The 18,724-nt window shown below is 42.2% G+C and overlaps 1 protein-coding gene across 2 annotated transcripts in view; it reads left to right on the top strand.

The window, feature by feature from the left end:
- The first annotated feature begins 358 nt into the window (after positions 1 to 358).
- Positions 359 to 18,724, top strand: part of EPRS1 (glutamyl-prolyl-tRNA synthetase 1) — an 80,731-nt gene continuing 62,365 nt past the window's right edge. For both annotated transcript variants that reach the window (XM_032137656.2, XM_032137655.2), the window contains exons 1-5: positions 359 to 562; positions 6,605 to 6,689; positions 14,273 to 14,372; positions 15,639 to 15,795; positions 16,734 to 16,873. In XM_032137656.2, coding sequence (XP_031993547.1) covers positions 517 to 562; positions 6,605 to 6,689; positions 14,273 to 14,372; positions 15,639 to 15,795; positions 16,734 to 16,873 — 528 coding nt within the window. In that variant the 5' untranslated portion in view covers positions 359 to 516. The remainder of the gene's footprint in view (positions 563 to 6,604; positions 6,690 to 14,272; positions 14,373 to 15,638; positions 15,796 to 16,733; positions 16,874 to 18,724) is intronic.

Here is an 18,724-nt window from a genome sequence, read left to right as displayed (position 1 = left end):
CGAGGAATGTATAAAATAAACAACTAGAAAAACTTCTCCCATTCCCAACGTAATCATGGCTATCGTGTGTATGCTTCCAGGACTTTTCTTCTGTATGTTTACATACAGACAGTGCATGCTTTTTTTCCGTGCTTCACATAAACGCCTATCCCATCTTAAAGATGGTTTTACAACCTGCTGTTTTACGACCTGCTGACTTGACGAAGTGTCGTAAAGTCCCGTCCACTTCAGCGTCTTTCCCACCGCAGCGCAAAAGGCCAGGGAGGCCATTCCATCCCTGGCGGCTAAGAGGCGGGGTGGCAGGCTCCGCAGCCTGCGGACGGGGACGAAGACGGCGCGCGACGATGACGCACCGCGGCGTGCGCGGTGTCGGCAGTAGCTGCGGCGCAGGGGCGGAGCGAAGGCTGCGGCGGCGTCGGGTACGCGCACACGTTGCATCTTCTTCCTTTTGCGGGGTCCTGCGTGGTTCTGGCACCAGCCAGGCGTACTGACAGGTAGACCAGCGGACTGGTGGAGATGGCGACGCTCTGTCTGACCGTGAATTCAGGAGACCCTCCCCTAGGTAAGGGGCCGAGGCCAATAACCTGTGTGGGTTGCATCAGCCAGGGAGGGTGCGGGGCGAGGAAGGTCGCTGCGCCCCGGCTTTGCGCAGTGGTGGTCACCATCTGGGAGGTGGTGATCAGAATTGTACGTGGAGGAGGCTCCGCACCCCTCGCCCCCTGTCCCCGGCAGGTGCATCTGCTCCTGAAGATGGTTTTCCCGGGCGTGGAGGGAGGCGCAGTGTGAGCCCGGGCTAGGCAACACGAGACTCCGCTTCGGATCTTCTTCTCAGAGGGATGAACTCCCAGTCAACTCACGTCCCTTTTTCCCCCAGAGACCGAGAGTTGCTCGTGGAAATAAGATTTTTAAACTTAACATCCAATTATCGTCGCTTCTCCTTTAGCATTTTTCCCCCGACTCCTTACCTAACCTCCTTTCCTGTCCTCTCCTCTCAGGAGAAATCCTCAGTTCACTTGAGTCAAATTTTCCTTACGTTTTATCGAGTTCAGAAGAAAGAACCCAGACGAGCATATTAGCATTTAGGATTTCAACTGAGGCTGCATTTATTTTTAATTAAAGGTGGTAGGGTAATTGGGGAAAACACCCAGGTACACTGTAGACTGATGCGGTTGCTTTTACTGCACCCTGTGGATGTGTAGTAAATTTCAGAGTAAACATTGGATCTGTCACCTTACTGATACATCTTAAGTTCTGTTTGGAATTATTTTTTCGACATGACGAAGGTTATTGTTGGTAGATTGCTTAGAATTTCTGCTTTTTCATTACTTTGGGAAATTACACAGAAGAATTTAAGTAGTTTGCCAATTTTTTTTTCTTTTGAGAGTCTGGGTCTTGCTCTATCATCTAGGCTGGAGTGCAGTGGCGCTTTCAAGGCCCACTGCAGCCTCGAACTTCCCGGCTCAGATGATCCTCCCACCTCAGCCTCCTTAGTAGCTGGGACTACAGGCGCGTGCCACCACGCCTGGCTAATTTTGTGTTTCTGTCTTTTTTGGAAAGATGGCGTTTCACTGTGTTTCCCAGACTGGTCTCAAACTCCTGGGCTCAAGCCATCCCGATTTGGCCTCCCAAAGTACCAGGATTACAGGCGTGAGCCACGGTACCCAGCCTGACCTAATATTTGTTAATGCGTATATATGATAATAGACACACAGTACTTTCTAATGTTCAGGAAGCCCATACCTTTATATACAATTGGCTGCGTGGGGCTGATGAAATTATTCATTATATTCTCAACTTTGGTGATGTTTTAAGGTTGTTGAACAAAAACACAGCTTAATAGCCATTTTAAACATTTAAAAGATGATAATGTTTTGGCATATTGGTTGCAGTAATGGACTAACCGCACAACAAATCAATGAACTCTAAAAGGAATGGGTTTGATTCCTGAGCTGGAAAGGCATTAGAGTGCCTTCATGGTTGAGAGCAAAGACATTTGGTTCCTGCAGACCTGAGTCCAATCCTGGCTGTCACTTATTAGTTGTGAAACCTTGACAAGTTCCTTATTTAGCTTCTCCCATAGTTTCCTTGTTTTAAGAAAGGGAAAATAATGTCTTCCAGATAGGATTGGTTGCCAGAGTTAGGGAGACTATAGTTAAAGTTCCTGATACTGTTTTTTTTTTTTTTTTTTTGAGACCTCGATCTCATTGCAACCTCTGCCTCCCAGGATCAAGCGATTCTTGTTCTCAGCTACACGAGTAATTGCGCTTATAGGTGTGCACCACCACGCCCGCCTAATTTTTGTATTTTTTAGTAGACACAGCATTTTGCCATGTTGGCCAGGCTGGTGCTCAAGCAGTCCGCCTGCCTTGGCCTCCCAAAGTGCCAGGACCACAAGTGTGAGCCACCATGCCCAGCCTCCTGATACATTTTTTGTTACTTAGAAAATCACCCTGAAGGTGGCCTGTTTCTGTAGTGTATTACAGAACTCGGAATTCTGCCAGTATTCTATGAAACTCTTGTCGTTTTGAACTGTATGCCAGTTATCAAATATATCATTTTTCTAATTGCTCCTCCCCCTTTTTATTTTTGATTTAATTATTCCCAGTTGTTTAATTCAATTACATTTTATCTTTAAGTAATATAATTAGATGAAACATTTTAAAATAATAGGTTGCATTGCTAGAATTTTCCTATTTTATATGCATTCATCATGTTATATATTTAATGTTAATTTCAAACTTAAAACAAAGATGCAAGACTAGAACAGAGACCTTTTCCCCCCGTACCACCCAAGAGCATACTGTAGATATGAGGCTTCAGTATCTCAGTATAACTCCAGTGTACATCCCCAAAAAACTTGGAAACTCCACGTGATCTCACACAAGCACCCAAATCAGGAAATACACTTGGATACAATGCTTCCATCTAATGCACAGACCCCATCCTTGTTCTGTCACTATTTGTTACAGCCAGACCCTCCACAGAGTTGAGACAAAATCCCGTATTATGCTTTGTTTGCATCTAATTGTCACCTGTCTCCAGTTTCTTTCAGTCTGGAATGGTTTACTAGTCTTCCCTTGGCTTTCATAGCTTTGACCTTTCTGAAGATTACAGGCCACTTAACTTGAAGAATATCCCCTGTTTAAGTTGTCTGATATTTCCTGGTGTCTAGATTCAGGCTCTGTGTCTTTGGCAGGAATAGCGTATTTATTCCTTGTTCTTCATTGCAGCCCATCAGTTGGTGCATGAATTTAATTTTCCCATTACTGACGATTCTAACCTTGATTTTAATGGTCAGATGCATTGGAATCATGTAAATGTTCCACTTTGCATCAGATCTTCACCTACAAGTTTCAGTATCCGTTGGTACTTCCTGCCTAACTTGATTTTTATGATTTTTTGATGTTTGTGAAATAGTGACTTTCCAATTCTACCATTCCTTCTGTATGTATTAGTTGGCATTTTTCTGTGAGGAGAGCTTTCTCTTTTTCCCATTTAAAAAAATCATAGCAAAATATTCTCAAGAAGTTACAATTTGTATTATTTTCATTTTCTATTTAAAATCATTTTATTTTTAAAAATTAGTTTTATTGAATTATAACTTGTATACAATTAAGTTCACCAATTTTAAGTGACTGACAAATGTATACAGTGTGTAATGTACACCACAGTCATCATGTAGAATATTTCCATTACTTCAGAAAGTCCTCTCATGCCCCCTTGCAGTCATTCCTTTCCCTATTTCTGGCACCTGACAGCAACTCATCTTCTTTTTGTCACGCTTGTTTTGCTTTTTCTATAATTTCATATACATTGAATCATATTATATATATTCTTATATTCTCATATGTGCCTAGGATAATACTTCTGAAATGCGTATATCTTTTTGTCTATGACAGTAGTTTACTTTTGTTGTTGTTGATGTTGTTTTGGTTTTTTTTTGTTTTTTGAGATGGAGTCTCACCCTGTCACCAGGCTGGAGTGCAGTGGTGCGATCTTGGCTCACTGAAACCTCTGCCTCCCAAATTCATGCGATCCTCCTGCCTCAGCCTCCCGAGTAGCTGGGACTATAGGGGCACGCCACCACGCCCAGCTAATTTTTTGTATTTTTAGTAGAGACGGAGTTTCACCATGTTGTCCAGGATGGTCTCGATCTCTTGATCTCATGATCTGCCCCCCTCAGCCTCCCAAAGTGCTGGGATTACAGGCGTGAGCCACCACGCCCGGCCTGTAGTTCACTTTTTTATTTGCTGGATAAAATTTCATTGTATGAGTGTGCTAAAATTGATCTCATTTATTTTGATGGTCAGTACCCTGATTTGCCAGTGGAAGCCCCTCCAACCTGGACTCCTTTCTTTCTTTTCTTTTTTTTTTTTTTTTTGGGAGATGGGGTTTTGTTCTTGTTGCTCAGGCTGGAGTGCAGTGGTATGATCTTGGCTCACTGCAACCTCCACCTCCCAGGTTCGAGCAATTCTTCTGCCTCAGCCTCCCAAGTAGCTGGGACTACAGGCACATGCCACTACACCCGGCTAATTTTTTGTATTTTAGTAGAGATGGGGTTTCACCACGTTGTCCAGGCTGGTCTCGAGCTCCTGAGCTCAGGCAATCCGCCTGCCTCAGTCTCCCAAAGTACTAGCATTATAGGTATGAGCCACTGTGTCTGGCCTTTTTTTTTTTTTTTTTTTTTTGGGGGGGACAGAGTCTTGCTCTGCCACTTAGGCTGGAGTGCAGTGGCATGATCTCGGCTCACGGCAACCTCCGCCTCCTAGGTTCAAGTGGTCCTCCTGCCTCAGCCTCCCAAGTAGCTGGGACTACAGGCCTGTGCCTCCACACCCAGCTAATTTTTATATTTTTAGTAGAGACTCTATGTCCTTTCGACATATCTCTTCTCTATCTTTGAGTACTCCTTTGCTTTCTAACACAATAAGATTTTTCAGGTTTATTTTGCACCTTCCTTGCCACAGCCCTGTTTCCAGTGGAACATGGCGTTTCTAAACCAGTATCTGGGTGCTAGTTGTCTATCTTCTTTTTTAGACGGAATTTCACTCTTGTTGCCCAGGCTGGAGTGCAATAGCGCGATCTTGGCTCACCACAACCTCCGCCTCCCAGGTTCAAGCGATTCTCCTGCCTCAGCCTCCTGAGTAGCTGGGATTACAGGCATGTGCCACCACACCTGGCTAATTTTGTATTTTTAGTGGAGATAGGGTTTCTCCATGTTGGTCAGGCTGTTCTCGAACTCCCAACCTAAGGTGATCCACCCACCTTGGCCTCCCAAAGTGCTGGGATTATAGGCGTGAGCCACTGCGCCTGACCTGTCCATCTTAACCAAATTAAGGGACAGAGGATTAATGAATCGATTAAGTGTCAAGAGGCCGTATTACACTGTTTTAGAGTTTGAGCTGTGGACTACATTAGGCTTGCATTCAGATCCTGACTGCCATATATTTTGTCAAGGACATTAGGCTGGTTATTTAACTCCTTTAAGCCTTACTTTCCTGTTCTGTAAAATGGGGATGAAAGTATCTCTCATTTTTTTTTTTTTTTGAGACAGTTTCGCTGTGTCATTCAGGCAGGAACGCAGTGGTGCAATCACGGCTCACTGCAGCCATGACTTCCCAGGCTCAAGCAGTCCTCCTACCTCAGCCCCCTGGGTAGCTAGGACCACAGGCGTGTACCACTATGCCTAGCTAATTTTTGTATTTTTTTGTAGAGACAGGGTCTCACTATATTGCCCAGGCTGGTCTTGAACTTATGGGTTCAAGCAGTCCTCCCATCTCAGCCTCCCAAAGTGCTGGGATTATAGGCATGAGATATCATGTCCTTTGAATCTAACTCTACAGGTTACCCCAAAGATGAAAAATTATAATTGTAAAGCATTTGGCTTAGTGACTATGACATAATAGTCACTCAAATACTATTAACGATAGCTTTTTTCCTTTTTTTTTAGTTTTTTAAAAATCCAAGGTCAACATATTAACAAAAGCTTTTATATAAGGCACTATACTATTTTTTTTTTTTTTTTTAAGACGCAGTTTCGCTCTTGTCACCCAGGCTGGAGTGCAATGACTCAATTTCAGCTCACCACAACCTCCACCTCCCAGGTTCAAGTGATTCTCCTGCCTCAGCCTCCCGAGTAGCTGGGATTACAGGCATGCGCCACCATGACCGACTAATTTTATATTTTTAGTAGAGACGGGGTTTCTCCATGTTGGTCAGGCTGGTCTTGAACTCCCGCCCTCAGGTGATCCGCCTGCCTCGGCCTCCCAAAGTGCTGGGATTACAGGCATGAGCCACCATGCCTGGCTGGCACTATACTAATTTCTTTTTGTCTCCGAAGGGAGAAGCAGATTAATTTCAGTGTCTCTAACTGAAAGCTGAACAAATTCAAAACCAGTTGGATATGCTAGTGAATGGATTCTGGATTCTGATTTGTTGCTGCTCTGAGACAAAAGACTATATTTTCTGTCTACAGACTACTGAGAAAAAAGTTCACTCCTTATAGGACTTAATATTGGTTTGTTGACTCATCCTGATTGCTTTATGATTCAAGTTATAAATACTGCATTGCTTTTAAAGATAAAAAATCTTTTCATATTATTTATAGGAGCTTTGCTGGCAGTAGAACACGTGAAAGACGATGTCAGCATTTCCGTTGAAGAAGGGAAAGAGAATATTCTTCATGTTTCTGAGTAAGTGTTTTCATCTTTTTATTTTCAGTACTGATTGGCTTTTTCTTTTTTTTTTTTTTTGAGTTTTTTTAGACAGTCTCCCTCTTTTGCCCAGGCTGGCATGATCATAGCTCACTGTACCTAGAACTCGTGGACTCAGGATCCTGCCATCTCAGCCTCCCGAGTAGCTAGGACTGCAGGCACATGCCTCCACACCTGGCTAATTAAAAAATGTTTTTTGTAGAGATTGGGTATCACTATGTTGCTCAGGCCAGTTTCGAACTCCTGACCTCAAGCCGTCCTCTGGCCTCAGCATCCCAAAGCACTAGGGTTAAAGATGTGAGCCACCACGTTTGGCCTCTGAATGGCATTTAAAGAAATATTCGGCATCGCCGGGTGCGGTGGCTCACACCTGTAATCCCAGCACTTTGGGAGGCCGAGGCAGGCGGATTATGAGGTCAGGAGATCGAGACCATCCTGGGTAACACAGTGAAACCCTGTCTCTACTAAAAATACAAAAAATTATCCAGGTGTGGTGGAACGTTTTTGTAATCCCAGCTACCTGGGAGGCTGAGGCAGGAGAATTGCTTGAACCCGGGAGGCGGAGGTTGCAGTAAGCCGAAAACGTGCCATGGCACTCCAGCCTGGGTGACAGAGTTAGACTCTGTCTCAAAAAAAAAAAAAAAAAAAAATTCAGCATTAAATGTTGTATGCTTATTTTACTTACTAATTAGGTAGATTGTCCCTAGAAAGAAGTATACTTTTCTTTTTTCTTTATTCTGAAAGAATTGAATCTAGAGACTTAAATTTTTCAGCAAACTGATTCCCCATGTAATCTGTTTAAAAGGAACTAGAGGTCCAGCTTCGAGAGCCCATCTGCAACACCAGCTCCTGAAATGAGGCACAGTTATTTATTTGTTTTTTTTTTTTGTTTTTTTTTTTTTGTTTGTTTTTTTTTTTTTTTAGTCTCGCTCTATCGCCCAGGCTGGAGTGCAGTGGCGCAATCTCGGCTCACTGCAAGCTCCGCCTCCCGGGTTCATGCCATTCTCCTGCCTCAGCCTCTCCGAGTAGCTGGGACTACAGGCGCCCGCCACCACGCCCGGCTAATTTTTTGTATTTTTAGTAGAGACGGGGTTTCACCGTGGTCTCGATCTCCCGACCTCGTGATCCGCCCGCCTCGGCCTCCCAAAGTGCTGGGATTACAAGCGTGAGCCACCGCGCCCGGCCGAGGCACAGTTATTTAATTGGACTGGCCTATTCCCAGAAATGAGTGACTGGTTTAATGGGATCCTTTGGCGCCCAGCTATTGATTTTTTCCTGTACAACCACCAACTCAGCTTTTAACTGAAACTTCTAGGGAAGTTTCAGACAGGGGAATGTTGCCTCAGAAAGCAATACCCCAAAGACTGGCGCTTAGACATGCTGAGAGGCCTTAGAAACTACCTCAGAATCAGGGTACCTCTAACCTTGTTTCCTTTCACAACCCTCCATGCCCACCTCCCCCATCGTGTAGAGAGGGACTTTCTAGAATTTCCTCATCTGGCCAAGAAAGCATCTTTCCAAAAGAAATGCAGTTGACTTAAGTCCCCTCCTTGGGGATCTCATCAAATAATCTGGAAAGGTCGGTCAATCCCAGCTCAGACAGATTTCACCTGCTCTTCTGAGGGCAGCTTCAAGATATTACCTAGGTGACTTTATCCCTGTGATAAGACAGTCTTTGTTCCTGTGCCGCTCTGTTTCTTATCTTCCTTTAATGTTGCTCTCTCACCTCCCTGCGCCCACTTCCTGGTCCATTTATTCTGATGGTTTACTTTCACTCAAAAGAATTATCTACATTCCCTATCTTTCTGTTCCCCTATGAAACAGGGTATGTGGCCAGGCGCGGTGGCTCATGCCTGTAATATCAACACTTTGGGAGGCCAAGGTGGGTGGATCACTTGACGTCAGGAGTCTGAGACCAGCCTGGCCAACTTGGTGAAACCTCGTTTGTACTAAAAATACAAAAAAAATTATCCGGGCGTGGTGGCGTGTGCCTGTAGTCCCAGCTACTCAGGAGGCTGAGGCAGGAGAATAGCTTGAACCTGGTGGGCGTACATTGCAGTGAGTTGAGATTGTGCCACTGCACTTCAACCTGGGCAACAGAGCAAGATTCTGTCTCAAAAAAAAAAAAACTCAAGAAACTTTGCCAGATAGAAGAATCTGGACCAGATTGAAAGAGGATTTCAAGGATATGTTTTCAAGCAGGATGCAGATTTTGAAATGTTTAAACACAATGTTAAAGGTCCCTAATAAACTGATATAAGAAATACTTGTATTGGGGAAGGGATAAAATATACACAATAAGAGTATTACCAGCTTGGTGTCATTTTCTCATGAAAAAATCTTAGAAATAGGTTTGAAAGAGGTGCCATGCAGCTTCTTGACTTGGAGAACTGCAGTCCCCCTTGTTGAGCCTCAAAAGGAAAATGAAAAGAATGCAAGAGGAGGATTTCCGTTCTCTACCACTCTTTATCCTGATGCTTTATAATTCTTTGTTGACTAAAAATAATTGAATATGGTATAGTTTTATTAAGAGTTGTAATACATAAAATGTCACTAGTTCAAATATGTTGCTTTTAAAAGCCAGATGTTATTTATGTAGTATCTATAGTGATGTTACTTTCTTCTACCTGCAGTGATTGGAATTAGGCTAGTGTTGTAAGTTAACTTTAATGAATAAATCTAATGATTCTTGCCTTAATAAAAGTACTGCCTCAAGACAGAAAAATAGTCATTACTGAAATGCTTGGCTTCTGTTAATAGTAGGTACATATTTCAATTGAAAGCCACTAATTTGTCTTTGCCAGACTTAGTCTTACTGTTGGCTGGTCACAAAATTTATAAACTGTTTGTAGTGATAATCACAAAGGTGACTGTGCATAATATGAGTAAAGGAAATTAATCTGTAATTGCATTCTCAGAGTACTAACCTAAATGTTCTGTGTGCCTCTTGCCCTCTCAGTCCTCACTGCAGCCTTGGTCTCCTGGGCTCAAGTTATCCCCCTGCCTCAGCCTCCTGAGTACCTGGGACCATAGGCATGTGCCACCACACCTGACTGATTTTGAAATATTTTGTAGAGATAGGATCTCACTTTGTTTCCCACGCTGGTCTCAGACTCCTGGCATCAAGCAGTCCTCCTGCCTTGGCTTCCCAAAGTTCTGGGGAGTTTTTTTTTTGTTTTTTTTTTGAGACGGAGTCTCGCTCTGTCACCCAGGCTGGAGTGCAGTGGCGCAATCTCGGCTCACTGCAAGCTCCGCCTCCCGGGTTCACGCCATTCTCCTGCCTCAGCCTCTCCGAGTAGCTGGGACTACAGGCGCCTGCCACCACGCCCGGCTAATTTTTTTGTATTTTTAGTAGAGACGGGGTTTCACTGTGGTCTCGATCTCCTGACCTCGTGATCCACCCGCCTCGGCCTCCCAAAGTGCTGGGATTACAAGCGTGAGCCACCGCGCCCGGCCATTCTGGGGAGTTTTGATGAGAGAGGATCTTTTTCTGTTGCTCAGACTGGAGTGCAGTGGCACAGTCACGGCTCACTACTCACTGCATACTTAAACCCCTGGGTTTAAGCGATCCTCCTGCCACAGCCTCCCGAGTAGCTGGGACTACAGACATGCAGTACTACACTCGGCTAATTTTTAAAAAATTTTTTGTAGGGACAGGGTTGCCCTATGTTGCCTAGGCTGGTCTTGAACTTCTGGCTTAAAGTGATCCTCCTGCCTCAGCCTTCCAAAGTGCTGGGAGTATAGGTGTAAGCCACCACGCCCAGCCTCATTAAATTTTTTTTTTTTTTTTTAATCAAAGCTGTGGCTGGGCTTTGTGACTCACACCTGTAATCCCAGGTGTAATTGGGATTGGAGTACTGTGCCCTGTACTCCAGCCTGAGTGATAGAGGGAGAACTCCATCTCTAAAAAATAAAACAAAAAAACCAAAGCTACATATGCAAATACTTTAGTGGCATAGTGCTGTAAGTATTTTAGTAAAAAGCACCAGTCATTCACTTCCCATCTTCTATTTTTCCCTCTATGGGAACAAACATTTCAACTCTTTTGAGCTGATTCTTTTGTATTGACCTCTGTCTTTAACATTCTAGTATTGTTTCTCCTTATTTTTCCACTTTTAGACAATATCTTTCCACTAAGAAAGAGAAAGCTGGGCCGGGCACAGTGGCTGAAGCCTGTAATCCTAGCACTTTGGAAGGCCGAGGCGAGTGGATTGCTTGAGCTCAGCAGTTTGAGACCAGCCTGGGCAACATAGTAAAATCCTGTCTCTACCAAAAAAAAAGCAAAAATTAGCTCGGCGTACTCCCAGCTACTTGGAGGCTGAGGCAGGACGATCACCTGAACCCAGGAGACGGAGGTTGCAGTAGAGCCAGGATCACACCACTGCACTCCAGCATGGATGACAGAGGGAGACGCTGTCTCAAAAAAAATAAGTGGCGGGCTGGTGGCCCGGTGTACACATTTTGGGCCAAGGGGAACACTGAGGTCAGATTGACCGACCAAAGGAGAAGCTGAAACACTTTCCCCTGTTGCCACTACATACACACAGTCACCCCATACTCATGAACTTCTGCTACCTCCCCCTTTCTCCCAGTGTAGTTGTACCATAATTGTCATTTGATTACCATTCTGTATTTACATTATAATGGCCGTGTAAGTTTTATTTACTGCTGAGCCACATAGTATAATTGCTTTTCATGTAAAACTATTAGTTTTCCATGGAATAATTGGTGTTTGTTTGCTTTGTAATTTTCTTTGAAACTTTCTGATTTCTGAACTTTTCTATGTGACTTCAGGAAGTTTGGAGGGATCTTCCCTTAGGAGTCAGTATTCTCAAATTTTACAATAATATGCTTTAGTTTGGGTCTATTTTTCATCGGTTCTGCTGGGCATTTGGTTGCCTCTTTCATTATGGAAACTTGGAAATCCTGCTTTTGGAAATTGAAAACATTTTTTCTTTGAAAAATGTTTTTCTCTCTATTTTCTGTTCTTTATGTGGATGTTGGGATTAGTCCTTTTATTTTTCTAAGTTGTCACCTCCATTTTCCATCTCTCTCTATTTTTTTTTTTTTTTTTTTTTGAGACGGAGTCTTGCTCCGTTGCTCAGGCTGGAGTGCAGTGGCACAATCCAGGCTCACTGCAACCTCCGCCTCCCAGGTTCAAGCGATTCTCCTGCTTCAGCCCCCAAATAGCTGGGATTACAGGCGTGCACCAACATGCCTGGCTAATTTTTGTATTTTTAGTAGAGATGGGATTTCACGATGTTGTCCAGGCTGGTCTGGAACTCCTAACCTCAGGTGATCCACCCACCTCGGCCTCCCAAAGTGCTGGGATCACAGGCGTGAGCCACCGCGCCCAGCCTCTTTATTTTTATTTTTAGAGATGGAGGTCTCAGTATGCTGTCCAGGCTGGAGTGCAACGGATAGTTGCAGGTGCAATTATAGCACACTACAGCATCCAACTCCTGGGCTTAGCGATACACCTGCTTCAGCCCCCTGAGTAGTTGGGACTACAGGTGTGTGTACTAACATGCCTGGCCCATTTTTTTTTTTTCCTTTGCTTTCTGGAAAGTTTCTCAACTTTATTATCCCATTTTTCTATTGAGGTTTTTAATTTTGGCTATTATATTTTTAGTATCTGAGTGTTCTGTTTTTTTACATTCTGGATACTCTTTTTTTAGTATCCTGTTGTTCTATGATTGCAGTATTTTTGTTTCAATGCTAAAAATAAATTTATTCTTTTAAGAACTTGTATTTTAGATTCAGTGGTACATGTGCAGGTTTGTTATGTAGGTAAACTTGTGTCATGGGGTTTGTTGTACATACTATTTTGTCACCCAGGTACTAGGCCATCCAATAGTTATTTTTTCTGCTCTTCTCCCTCCTCCCAACATCCACCCTCAAGCCCCAGTGTCTTTTGTTCCCTTTTTTGTGTTCATGTGTTCTCATCATTAAGCTCCCACTTATAAGTGAGAACATGCAGTATTTGGTTTTCTGTTCTTGTGTCAGTTTGCTAAATATAATGGCCTCCAGTGCCATCCATGTTCCTGCAAAAGACATGATCTTGTTTTTTTTATGGCTGCATAGTATTCCATGGTGTATATGTACCACATTTTCTTTATCCAGTCTGTCACTGATGGGCATTTAGGTTGATTCCGTGTCTTTGTTATTGTGAATAGTGCTGCAGTGAACATTTCCATGCATGTGTCTTTATGGTAGAATGAACTATATTCCTCTGAGTGTATAGCCAGTAATGGGATTGCTGGGTCGAATCGTAGTTCTGTTTTTAGCTCTTTGAGAAAATGCCATACTGCTTTTTACAGTGGTTTGACTAATTTACACTCCCACCAACAGTGTGTGGTTTTTTATTTTTTGTTGTGAGATGGAGTCTTGCTCCACTGCCCAGGCTGGAGTGCAGTGGCGCGATCTTGGCTCACTGCAACCTCCACTTCCCGGGTTCAGGCAATTCTCCTACCTCAGCCTCCTGAGTAGCTGGGATTACAAGTGCCCACCACCACAGCCGGCTAATTTTTATATTTGTAGAAGAGACGGGGTTTCACCATGTTGGCCAGGCTGGTCTCAAGCTCCTGACCTCAAGTGATCTATCTGCCTCAGCCTCCCAAATGCTGGGATTACAGGCATGAGCCACCACACCTGGCCTGTGATGGGTTTGGATGAGGTTTGATCTGCCTTCTTAGCCTCTTTATTAGCAATATATTCTTGGCTCCTTTGCTTTGATTTATTTTATTTATTTATTTTTTTTGAGACACGGTCTCTCTCTGTCACCCAGGCTGAAGTGCAGTGGTGTGATCTCAGCTTACTGTGAGTTCAAGCGATTCTTGTGCCTCAGCCTTCTGAGTAGCTGGGAGTACAGGTGCATGCCACTATGCCTGGCTAATTTTTGTGTTTTTAGTAGAGACAGGGTTTCACCATATTAGCCAGGCTGATCTCAAACTCCTGACCTCAAGTGATCTGCCCGTCTTGGCCTCCCAAAGTGCTGGGATTACAGGTGTGAGTCCCATGCCTGGCCAGCCTTGATTTATTTTAAATCACTATTATTCTCAATATCCCAGTTATATTTTCATATTTGCACCTCTGAATAGACATGTAAAGAACAAATTAGCAGACTGGGTGTGGTGGCTCACGCCTGTAATCCCAGCACTTTGGGAGGCTGAGGCAGATGGATCACCTGAGGTCAGGAGCTCGAGACCAGCCTGGCCAACATTGTGAAACCCCGTCTCTACTAAAAATACAAAAAAGTAGCCTGTCGTGGTGCCAGGCACCTATAATCACAGCTACTTGGGAGGCTGAGGCAGGAGAATTGCTTGAACCCTGGAGGCAGAGGTTACAGTGAACTGAGATCACACCATTGCACTCCAGCTTGGGCAACAAAAGCGAAACTCCATCTGAAACAAACAAACAAATTAGCAGATCTGTTTTTTTAGTATAGTAGAAAATACATGGTAAATATAATAAAGTTTCCATTTTTACATTTCTTCGTAAGTCTCATGACTTACTGATTTGCTAGAGCGGCAGTAATATTTTATCTCGTGCTTATATTCTAGAAATGTGATATTCACAGATGTGAATTCTATACTTCGCTACTTGGCTAGAGTTGCAACTACAGCTGGGTTATATGGCTGTAATCTGATGGAACATACTGAGGTAAGCAATGAACATTTTGTTGTGTGTGTTTTGTCTTATGCTTCTGTTTTTTTTATGGGAACCTCATCATTTATTGTTGGCTTATGAACTATTCCACTTAAGGATATTAATGGAGTGTTAATTATATAGACCAAGGTACAGAATGCTCATCTTGTTTTTGTTGTCACAAAAAAATTCTTTTTTTGTAATTCCTAAGTTTGAACGTTTAATCCCCTACCAGCTGTTCTTTTGGGGCATTTAGTGCCATCTTTGCCTTCACAGATTCCTAGCATTTCATAGCCAGATGGGGCTGTATAGATCATCTCATCCAACTTTCTTACTTTACGGATAAGGCAGCAGGCCTAGAAAAGTTAAGAAGTTTGACCAGGGTAACACGCATAGTTTGGATCCCATTTTCTTTTCTTTCTAAGTGTATGCCTTGTTTAATTAATTATATTAGTAGTAAATTAAATTTTGATACAATCACGTGCCTCTTAACAATGGGATGCGTTCTGAGAAATGTGTTATTAGGCAGTTTCATCATTCTATCACCATCATAGAGTGTACCTACAAAAACCTAAATGGGATAGCCTACTACACACCTAGGCTATACAGTGTAGCCTATTCCTTCTAGACTACAGACCTATACTGGCAAGTTACAATACTCAATGCAGTAGGCAATTGTAACACAATACATATTTGTGTATCTAAACATAGACAACATAGATAAAACTATAACCTTATGGGACCATTGTCATATATGCAGTCTGTCATTGACTAAAATGTCATTATGCAGTAGATGACAGTACTGCTTTTTAGATGCTGCTTTTTTTCCTGTTTGTATTCTGCTCTAACCTTCCTAAATTTCATAAAATTCAAAGTACACAGAATGGTTTCTAAGTACTAACTTCTAAATTTTTCAAGTAAATGAATCTGTTTGGCTAGGTACCATCCCTTCAGTTCATTCAGGTTGGTTACTTATTTCTGCCACCAATTCTCAAATTCTTATTTTCCTGTTCTTTCCTGAAGTGCCCCGCCACACTCCTGTAAAAAAAAAAAAAAAAAAGCAGAAAGCATAGCAAAATAAATGTGGCATTTATTTAAGCTCCATTTTAGATTTTAGGCAATCAGAATTTAGTCCACATAATGATAAATTGTATAATTTGAGAAAGGAAAAGCATAGTAAGAGTGTACTGTTGCTCTAGTTAACTAGAATTTTTTTATGGTCTTTCTTTTTATAAGTTGAAATTTTGGAGTGCATTTCTTTTCTATCTTTTATGTTGACAGATTGATCACTGGTTGGAGTTCAGTGCTACAAAATTATCTTCATGTGATTCCTTTACTTCTGCAATTAATGAACTCAATCATTGCCTGTCTCTGAGAACATACTTAGTTGGAAACTCCTTGAGTTTAGCAGATTTATGTGTTTGGGCCACCCTAAAAGGTATCAATAATTCTTATAATCCTCTGTTTTAATTGTTTAATATTTTGCTGGATAAGAATTATACATATTTCTGTGTGTATGCATGTATGTATATGTGTGTGTATATATATGTTTAGATAGTAACTTAGGACTTTATTACAGAGGAATGACCTCCCTGGCTGTTTTATTCCTATCCAGCTACAGGAATTCCCTGTCTTTTTCTGCCGTCGTCTGTCTCACAACCCCAACTTCCTTCTTGCCTTTGGAGCTGATCTTATTTCTGATAAAGAAGTCCCCATCCCATTTATGTTAGCACCTCTCCTACTTCAGCTATTATTTTACTCCAGACACTTGTCTCTGACTTGAAAAAAGCCATTATTGCTCAGTGAGTACGTGATTGGGAGGTTAGGGAGTAGTGGGATGATGTGGAGTTGTGGTTTTTCTTGGAGGTCACTTCCCTCTTGTACAACTAGTTTGCAACAAGTAAGAATATGCTTTTTCCAACTTGGAAAGCCAGTTTTTTCAAAAACAACTTTCTTGAGGTATAATTGATATACAGAAAATCACACTTATTTAAAAATGTATAATTTGATAAATTTTGACATATGTGTGTATACACACACACACACACACATACACACACAGCTGTGGAACTATGGTTACAATCAAGATAATAAATATATCCACCACCCCCAAAATTTCCTCATGCCCTTTGTAATCATCCACCTTCATCAGGTCCCAAGCAACCAGCACGCCCAGCTTTGCATATTTTTCATCTTCAGTTCGTTGTATCTACGGTTATGGAACCCATGGTTCAATGTATATCCAGATATTTAAAATTTCATTTTCTTTAGAAGCACAACTTTAAGCCATCTCATTTACTTCAATTAGTCACAACTGGAACTTTGGTTTTGAAGCTGCAGATTTATTGAATAGTTTAAAATTATCTTTGCTCATAGGAAATGCTGCCTGGCAAGAACAGTTGAAACAGAAGAAAGCTCCAGTTCATGTAAAACGTTGGTTTGGCTTTCTTGAAGCCCAGCAGGCCTTCCAGTCAGTAGGTACCAAGTGGGATGTTTCAACAACCAAAGCTCGAGTGGTAAGCCTTTTTTTCTTTCTTAAAAAAAACAACAACAACAAAAAAACACTTTGGGAGACCGAGGCGGGCGGATCACAAGGTTAGGAGATTGAGACCATCCTGAATAACACGGTGAAACTCCATCTCTACTAAAAATATACAAAAAAAAAAAAATTAGCCAGGAGTGATGGTGGGTGCCTGTAGTCCCAGCTACTGGGGAGGCTGAGGCAGGAGAATGGTGTGAACCTGGGAGGCGGAGCTTGCAGTGAGCCGGGATCGCGCCACTGCACTCCAGCCTGGGCAACAGAGCGAGACTCCATCTCAAAAAAAAAAAGGTGACATTTCAGTCTGTCTGAGACACTAGGTCTGAAAAGACAATTATTCCTACTCATAAAGTTTATTTTCTTTTAATAAATTTAAAAGGATCTTCTTGCAAGAATCTGACATTTTTAAGTCTTGGTTTCACATTTAATTGTTCATCTATATAAAGCCCTAATCTTTATAATTATATAGCTAAAGATTTTGATCATCCAGTGTATGTCCCTTAGGCAATCCAAACGCCATATAAATAAAATCTCATAATTTTACACCTTTGCAATTTTTTCTTTCTTCTGAATCTCCTGGTTTTTGAACCATTGAGCATCAAGTCCTGGGATTCTGCAGCACTTTTTCATTGATTCTGTAGGAAAATGTGACATAATGTACAGTACAAAAGCTCCTTTTCTCAACCAGAGTTGCTCTACTTTGATCTGTTTTACACTTTAGGAATATGTTGTAAAGTTTTGATTTAATTAAGGTTTTCTAATGTAAAATTTGAAAACTACTGTCTACTTGGATAAAGATAGCCCAGTCCACTCAGTTGTTTTGCCTACAAATCTTTACTCATCCTTCACTGTTTTTCACATTTACTCAACGAGTCCTGTTATGACTTCTCGTGTGTAGATTTGTTTTCTGTCTATCTTCAGTGCTGTTGCACTTTGTTAAGGCCTAATTTTTCCTTGCTTGGTTTAATACTATAATCTTATAACTAAACTTCCTTTTGTCTCATCTTTCTCTAGTTCAGGGTATCACTTTAGAAAACACAAATCCATGGTCCTATTATCCCTGAGGACTGACTCCTCATTGCCTAAAACTTAAAAGCCAAACTTAAAAGTCCTCTGTGTTTTTGACTTAATCTATTTCAACTTCCTTCCCTACCCACCCAATATGCATTCCTAACTTTTCATGGACATTGCATTACTTTTTCCTGCCTTTGTGCCTTACCTACTCTGTTATTTATTTACTTAGAATGAATACCCCATATACTTTTTTTTTTTTTTTTTGAGACAGAGTTTTGCTCGTCACCCAGGCTGGAGTGCAGTGGCATGATCTCGGCTCACTGCAGCCTCTGCCTCCCAGGTTCAAGCGATTATCCTGCCTCAGCCTCCTGAGTAGCTGGGACTACAGGTGCACGCCGCCACGCCCAGCTAATTTTTGTACTTTTAGTAGAGATAGGGTTTCACCATGTTAGCCAGTCTGGTCTCAAACTTCTGACCTCAGGTGATCTGTCATCCTTGGCCTCCCAAAGTGCTGGGATTACAGGTGTGAACCACCGTGCCCAGCATCCCATATACTCCATCTGATACATTTCTACTTATCTTCGCGGTCCAGCTTGGTTCTTAACTCCTTTTAAGCTTTTCCTGATAAAGCTAGATATTGCTGATTAATTTCAACTGAGTGCTCTAACAGCGCCCTGAACATATCTCTATTACTGGTATTTGGTTTTATTTATATTCTTAACCAGATTTTGCACCCTCAAGTGTAGGGACGATGTTCTAGTCGTCGTATTTTTCATAACCAGTGTGTGTAGTGCCTGGCACATTTGTTGAATGA

Source organism: Hylobates moloch, unplaced genomic scaffold, assembly GCF_009828535.3.
Source record: "Hylobates moloch isolate HMO894 unplaced genomic scaffold, HMol_V3 SCAFFOLD_18, whole genome shotgun sequence".
NCBI classification, from domain to species: Eukaryota; Metazoa; Chordata; class Mammalia; order Primates; family Hylobatidae; genus Hylobates; species Hylobates moloch.
Note: the sequence above shows the minus strand (reverse complement) of the source record. Positions and strands in the feature narration are given on the sequence as shown.